This window comes from Gavia stellata, chromosome 2, assembly GCF_030936135.1.
Source record: "Gavia stellata isolate bGavSte3 chromosome 2, bGavSte3.hap2, whole genome shotgun sequence".
Lineage (NCBI taxonomy): Eukaryota > Metazoa > Chordata > Aves > Gaviiformes > Gaviidae > Gavia > Gavia stellata.
In genome coordinates, this window is record NC_082595.1 from 67192698 (window position 1) to 67200317 (window position 7620).

At 64.7% G+C, this 7620-nt stretch overlaps 1 protein-coding gene across 1 annotated transcript; it reads right to left on the reverse strand.

The window, feature by feature from the left end:
• Positions 1-352: 352 nt before the first annotated feature.
• PRDM13 (PR/SET domain 13) lies at positions 353-7286 on the reverse strand. The gene is made up of 4 exons (XM_059835817.1): positions 7146-7286; positions 5280-5411; positions 5061-5181; positions 353-1842 (listed from the first exon to the last, which is right to left on the reverse strand). The coding sequence occupies exons 1-4, from the start codon at positions 7284-7286 to the stop codon at positions 353-355; spliced, it is 1884 nt and encodes a 627-aa protein (XP_059691800.1).
• Between the last annotated feature and the right edge of the window lie 334 nt (positions 7287-7620).

The window sequence follows — 7620 nt, forward strand, 5'->3', positions numbered from 1 at the left end:
CACAATTCCCTCGACACAAAGGTACAATAAAAATATATGGCCACTGAAATACGGGCGCCTGCGGGGAAGCGGTGCCTCGCCGGCGGGATCCCGGGCCCGCCAGGGTTTCGCCCCCCCTCTCCCCCGGCCCTCTCCCGCCACCGCGGCTGCAGCGCCGGGGGCGACGCCGCGGCGGGAGCCCGGGGACCCCCCGACCAGCGCGCACTCCCGGTTGCCCCGCCGCCAGCGGGGGCCTGCCAGCCCGCGCTCCCCCGCCACGCGGCCTCCCGTGGGACCGCCCCGGGAGCTCAGAGTAAGTGGGGGGGGGCCGCAGCGCGCCCCCGCCGCCGCCGCGCCCCGGCCGGCTCCTGCATCACTGCTCGCGGTGCCGGCTGCCGCTCTCCGGGTCGCTCTGGTCGTCGGTGAAGCAGACGTCCACGTCGCTCTCGTTGTCAGTCTTTTGCTCCTGCTCGGGGTGCGCGTAGCCAGAGTCACTCTTGTCCTCGGCCGCCTTGCCGAGGCTCTGCCCCGGGTGCCGGGACTTGACGTGCCGCTCTAGGTCCCGGCGCCGCACCAGCACCTTGCCGCAGTACTCGCAGCGGTAGGGCGTGTTGCCCTCGGCGTGCAGGCGGATGTGCTTGTTGAGGTTGCTGGGGTCCCCGAAGGGCCGCAGGCAGACCTTGCACTTGAGCGGCTTGTAGCCGGTGTGAGTCCGCATGTGGATCTTCAGCCCGTACTTGCGGGAGTACAGCTTCCCGCAGTACAGGCAGAGGTGCCCGGTCTTGGGCTTCCCGCCGGCCGCCCCCGCCGCCCCCGGCGGCAGCGCCTCCAGGCGCCCGCGGCCCTTCTCGGCCGCCAGCTCGGAGAGCTGCTGCGTGTGCATGGCGATCTCCCGGTCGATGCTGGCCAGCGAGCCCAGCTCGGCGGCGTGCAGCCCCGCCGCCGGGCCCCCGAAGTACGACACCGACTCGGGGTACTTGAGGAGGCCGCCGAGGTGCAGCTTCAGCGGGTAGTAGGGCGCGGCGCCGTAGAGCAGCTCCCCGTTGTAGACGGTGAGCGGCATCACCGGCAGCCCGCACTCGCCTGCGTACGCCTTCAGCCCCTCGAAGGGCGGCAGCGCGAAGCGCTCCAGCGCGCCGCCGGGCAGCGGCGGGTAGCGGGCGGGCGGCAGCGCGGCGGCGGGCAGCCCCCGCTCCACCTGCCGGAAGGCCGAGGCCTCCTCCAGGGGCGAGAGCAGCGGGAAGGCGCGCAGCCCGCCGCCGCACGCCAGCCCCGCCGCCGCCGCCGCTGCCGCCGCCGCCGCCGCCGCCGGGGGGGCGGCCTCGCCCGGCAGCGCCCCGCACTTGGGCGGCGCCTCGGCGGCGGCGCGCCCCGCCTTCAGCCCCCCCAGCAGCTTGGAGAAGCCGAGGGCGGCGGCGCCCCGCGCCTCCTCCCGCAGCGGCCCGGCGGGGCGGAAGGCCGAGCGCGCCCCGGGGCAGAGCGCCAGCCCGTTGCCGCCCGCCGGCCCCAGCAGCGGCCCCGGCCCGCGGGCGGCCCCCACGCTCATGTCCAGGGCGCGCTCCTGCTGCTCCTTGCCCGCCGCCCGCTTGGGCAGCCCCGGCTTGGCGAGCGGCGGGGAGGCGGCGGCGGCCTCCCGCTTGACGGCATCCCGCGGGCCGCAGCCGGGCGGCGGGTGGCCGCGCAGCGCGGCGGCCGGCGGCTCCTTGGCGGGGAGGCCGAAGGCGGCGGCGGAGGGCCGGCCGTGGTCGTGGTGGAGGAAGGGCCGGCCGTGGCTCAGCGCGCAGTGGAAGTGGACGTGGGCCTTGAGGCTGTTGGGGTACTTGAAGGTCCTCCAGCAGTACCAGCAGATGTACCGCTCCTCCCCTGCGGAGGCAAGCGGAGGGGCCCGTCAGCGGCGGCCGCGCATCCCCCCGCATCCCCGCGCCTCCCCGCGCCTCCCTGCGCCCCCGCCGTGCCGCGGTGCGGTGCGGGCGCTGCGCGGACTGGGGCTGCGCTCCCGCGGACGGGGCGCCGTGGCGCCGGGGGGGAGCAGCTGCTGCCGCGAGTCGTCTGTCGGGGGGCCCATCTGTTGGCGTTTGCAGAGGAGGTAGCGTATGTCAGGGAGTCGGCTGCACCGAACAAAGGCCAATCTAATGATCGTGAGCCCCTCATTACGCGGCGAGACAATATCCGATATGTATGGGCCATATGTAATCGTTCCCTTTCAGAGGACAATGCCCTTTGTGCCCCGTCCCCTAAACATTTCGGCTTCTCTCAAGCGGAACAGACCTCGGTGGCCGCCACTGTGGTGACTGCCCGGCCCCGCGGATGCACAGGCTTGGCTTTCGCCCTCCTGGCCCTGTTTGCCAGCAACGTCCTCCCGAGGAGGAGCCTCTCCCCAGCCCCGACGGTGAAACGCTGCCTCTGCGGGCAACCTGTCTGTCTGGGCATCTGTATATTTTTCTCTCTTTCTTTCTTTCTTTCTCTTTCTCTTTCTCTTTCTTTCTTTCTTTCTTTCTTTCTTTCTTTCTTTCTTTCTTTCTTTCTTTCTTTCTTTCTTTCTTTCTTCCCTTCCTTCCTTCTCTTTTCTTTCCTTTTCTATCTTCCTTTCTAACTCTCTCTCCTCCTCTTTCCCTTTCCCCTTCCCTTTCCCTTTCCTTTTCCCCTTCTCTCCTCTCCTTTCTCCTCTCTTTTTCTGTCTATATGTATCCATCTCCCTCTCTCTCTTTCATCCCAGTCACTACAACACACCGACAAGAGGTTTCAGAAGCCCCCGACGTTCCCCCGCGCTGCCGCCCACCCTGCCCCTCCCCAGCTGACCCTCCTGAGTTAATGCACCGAAACGCCAAAGGTGAGGTGCCACAAGGAAACGAGAGACCGCTCCAGGCCTGGAGCCAGCTCCTCACGTTTCGGGGAGTCCCTTCGGGGGCGATGGGGGGGTGCGGTGGGGCACAGGCGACCGGGAATGGGGGGGCTTCGGCCCTGCGCTGCACTCCGCGGCAGCCGGGGCACCCGGGGGGCGGCAGGTCACCGAGGCGGACACGCTGGCCGCGAACAGCCTCCCGAGAGGGCTTTTAACGAAGCATTTGGGCTTCGATCAGACCGTGGCCGCTGCGGGTGAAACACCAAGCCTTCGCTCTCCGTGGGCGACCCGGGCGCCAACACGCGTGGAAGGCTCCAGCGCTGGTGCGTGTGTCACGTCGCCTGTGTCCTTGCCGTCGTGCGCAGCCCCCCGCTCGCCGTGGAGCGGCTGTCCCAGGCTGTGAAGCGGTATGAAGTCAGCGGACGGGGTTTTTCGCCTCGTCGAGGAGGGAGGGAGGCGGGAGCGCGCCTGCCTGGGCGCGGGTGGGGCAGCGGCCGCGGGAGGAGGAACCACGGCCGACATCCCACCGCCGTGCATTGGAACACGGGTAAAGGAGCGGTACGGACCGAAAGGCGTGCGGCCACACAGCTCCGTCGTCTCGGTCCTACCGCTTTCATTTGCCTTCGCGGGTCTTTCCAGCGGCGCGGTTTGGCCCTGGCTGTCCTCGGCAAAAGCGTGGCGGGACCGGCTGCCTCCCGAGCGCCAGCGAGCCCGGCCTGGGCTCAGCTCCAGCCCAGCCACCACCGCTCGGGGAAAAAAAAAGGAAAAAAAAAAAAAAGAAACGAAAACCACCTTTTTCTCATCACAGTAAACCCAAATAAATGGGGCCAAACACAGAAAATTTCCAAAGTTTTGTTTTGTTTTGTTTTAAAAAAAAAGCTCTCTGAATTTCTTCTGCCCTGGATTTTTTTTCGGCGTGTTATCCTTAAAAGAAGAGCGCTTCGACGTTTTGATACACTTATTCTGAGTCCTTATTAATTAGTCTGGAAACTGTGAGGCCGGAGACACAGCAGATCCGCAGGGTCGGTCTGCCACTGAGCCTCGCTTCGACGGGACGAGGAGGATGCCACAGGCTGGGTGCCCCTCGCAGGCCTGAGCTTTCTTGCCTTTATTTCCTCCGAGCAGCACTGGTACCCATCCGCAGGCAGGGGCTGCTGGGGGTGGAGAGGGGGGCAGAACCCAACACCGTGTCCTCCTTCCTGCAGCCAAAACTTCGCCAAAGCCCGGGCTTTTCGAGGGGGTGACCCTCCGCAGAGCCAATCCTTCACTGCCCTGTGACCAAGAGTTTCTTTCCCGGGTATAGTTTTAGTACAAGGAGGGATTTGGGCTCTTGTGCATCGCACCAGTCGGATGGGTCGTGAGCTGCCAGCGCCCGGCGTTCCGGCCGTCATCCCTGCAGGCCGGATCCTGATCACCCTGCGGAGTAGCCAGCCTCGAGGGGTGGGGAGGCCTCAGCCCCTCCCCGGATCGTGCCCTTGCTGCCTTGGCGAGAGGGCCCGGGGATCAGCGGGAGTCTGTGCCAACCGCCGGAGCAGCCCGACGGGTGAACACTGAGGGGTTTCGTCTTCTTTTCCCCCGTTTGGTGTGCTGCCACCTCACCATTTTTGCTAAGGCGGGGGTAATTCCAGCTAAGAATCAGCTTGCAGATTGAAACCAGCGGTCCCAGACGGGTGTCTTCCCCTTCCCGATATCCTCGATATCCTTATCTGAGTGTAATTTGACGCCGACTTAATTTCTACCAAATGCATCCTAATTTATAGAGACTGCCCACTACCCGCTTTGACTCGACCATGTGAATCTGTCCGCAAGGTAACCTGAAAAGAGGCTCTGAAGCTCTGACCGGGGAACACGCAAGGTGAAAGCGCTAGTTTGAAACCCTACGAAGGCAAACTGCCGTCTCGCGTAACAACGCTACCGTTGTTTCATAGAAATCTCATTTGCCTATCAAAAGATCATTAAATTGTGCCGATGACGGAACGACACTAGGCACGGGGGCCTTTGCATACGCTACCGAGTTAATAGATCACCCTTTAAATATAAGCAGATGGAGTCTTAGTTTAAAGGGTGGCAGGTTAAAAGTCCCTGCAGCTGTGCTGGCGCTAATTTTTCTGAGGGCGAGGATTTGAAGGGCCCACTTTTGCCTACCGCAGTTTGAGCTCCCCTCAAAGGTGACGGTTAAAGAGGGTTTGGTTTGTTTCATTGAATTTGGTTGCTCTGAAATGAATGCCCGCATCTGTACCTTTCTCGTCGTGCGTCGGGGTGGCCGTGACGGGGATGTCAAACCACTGCGCCAGGGGGTTGGAGTACCAGACGGTGAGCTCCTCTCCCGGCTGGACATCTCGCAGCGCCCGGTAGAAAATCTGGGAGGGGGAGAAAGGAAACTTCTTCAGGAGGCTTGAGAGGGGAGGCAGGTGGCGGAGAGCGGTGCCAGGCCGGCCCGGAGCCGCGAGAGGGGTACCTGTCCTCCTGGCAGATCCGCAACAGCCTCCAGCGTCTGCTCTTGGGAGTTTCGGGCAGCCCGGATTAACCCTATCCACTCCAGAGCTGAGCTCCCGGCTTCATCCACTAATTCCCCTCTCACCATCCGCACCTGGAAGACAGGCGGCACCGCTGTCACTTCCACGCGAAACGAAACAGACAGAAAGCAAAAAGCTTACCCGTCCCCCCGCCTGCCTCCCCGCTCTGCCTTGCCCGGCGAGCCTGCCTTCTCACACCGGGCAGCGGTCTGGGCATCGCAGCTGGGAAGCAGCGGCGAGAGCATCTCGTTTTGCCGCCGGTTTGCCTCTTCCATCCTCACCCACCTTCGGGTAGGACCTTCCCCGGCTCGCAGGTGCCTGGGGAGAGCTGCGGCTGGCCTGGAGGGGGTTGCTGCTCTGCGGGGGTAAGGATGGAAGAGCCCGGGCCCGGCGGGGACCTGGAGGACTGCCAGGGGAAATGGGATTTTTCCCTTGGGTCGCACTGGCCCAAACGCACCTTGCTCAGACGCTGCCGCATGTAGCTTAACGCTATATTAAACGCCCAGGTAAGACGCTACTTTTTCGGAAGGGTTTGTGCAGGCTCTGAGTCCGTGCGAAACAATTGCGACATACACGACTTGTCGGGAGACGGGGAGGGGGAAAAGGGACGAGGATTCTGCTTAGCTACAAAGTCTCTGTAGCCCCATACTTCATAATCTGCTTGCCGGTACAAAGAGAAAATGAAGTGCCCGTTCTCTGAATGACCGTGCAATAAAAGTCATCGGAACAAAGCAGTCTAAAGCGAGAAGCCAAGGGAGCCAGATGAGAAATAAATTTGAGTGGGCTGGCAGAGCGTTTAAAAACAATTAAAGGGCATTAAAAATCCGAGCGGAACGCGTGAGCCGCGGCTGCCCGGGGGGTGGAAGGAGGGCTCTCCTCCGCAACCCCCTGAAGAGCCTGATGGACGGGGCGAGTACCCTTCACCGCCTCCTCCTCGCTCCTTCCCAGCTCGGACATCGACTGGCGCCGGAGCAGGTAGCCGGGTGGCCGTCACCGCTCCGGCTGTGCGGGTTGTTTGCGGCTCCGGGGCTGGGAGCTGGTTTGCGAGGAGGCCGAGCTGTGCTCCGCCGGGCGCTGGGCTGCCCCGACACCTGCGACCCCGCACCCCACCGCCGCCCCTCGCGGGACCCCCGGCCCGCTCGCCCCGCGCTCCCCTCCGGCCCCAGCCAAAGGACCTGCTGGACCCGCGGCCGAGGAAAGGGATGGGGGGGAGGCACAAACCCGAGCCAAACGCAGAAATAAATCGTCGCATCTGCCTCTCCCCCTGCTCCTTCCCCGGACAAAACCCGGGGGCTGTGAAAGCCGCATGCCCCCGTCTCGCCGGGGCTCCAGGGGCGAGGACCCAGCCGTGGCACCTCCTGGCCCTGCCGGGGAAGGGGCAATGCCCGAGTGAGCGGAGCCCCGCGGGGCGGGGGCCGGGCGGCGGGACCAGCGCCCGCCGGCACCGGGCACCGGGCACGGGGCTGCGGCGGCGCTTTCAGCACGTCTGTGTCCAAGGCGGGGGCGCGTCGGCTCCTCCGGGAGAGCCCCCGTGTCCCCCGGCCTCGCCGCGGAGGCCGGCCGGGCTAGCGGGGCCCCGGCGCTGGGGAGGAGGGGGAGAGGGCACGGGCGGGCAGGCTTTCCTGGCAAAGCCGCGAGGAGACATCTCGGGACGCTCTGGAAAGCCTTCCCTTTCCTTTCCTGGCTCGCTCTTAGAAGGGAGGATCGAAGAGAGAGGGGGGAAGAGCAGCCTCTTCTCCCAAGCCGTCTTCCCCCGAGTCAACGAAAGAGCAAGGTCCAGCGGTGCAGGAGAGACCGTAGGAAAATACCTTTTTTTTGGGTCCTGGCTCCCTGCGGTCTGACAGGTACTTGCCCAGTTTGAAGATGCCCGGCACAGGACCCAGCCGCAGCCCAGCCGGGATGCAGCTCTCGGCGCTCACGCTGATGGCCGGAGCCTTGCTGGTTTGCATCGCTGCCTCTGGGTGCGAGCGCTCGGGAACCCCAACTACTTAAGGGGGCCGGAGTGACAGCGGCGGGCGGCGGGGAGGATGAGCACAGGCGTATCTCCGCCCGCAGAGTGACGCGGCGGTGTGTGGACGGCGGCTTTTCAACGGGAGCAGGAGGGGTACCCCTTGGCAGGGGGATGCTCTGGGGCGCAGAGTTTGGTGAGAGAGTTTGGCTCCTCGAGCAGCTGCGGAGTCCCATCCAAGAGGGTCACATGGAGCCTTTCCCTAACCCTCCTGCATAATCAGGCGGAGTGAATGGCTGGCAGACAATGGGCCAGGCGACCTTCCCATTCCTAAA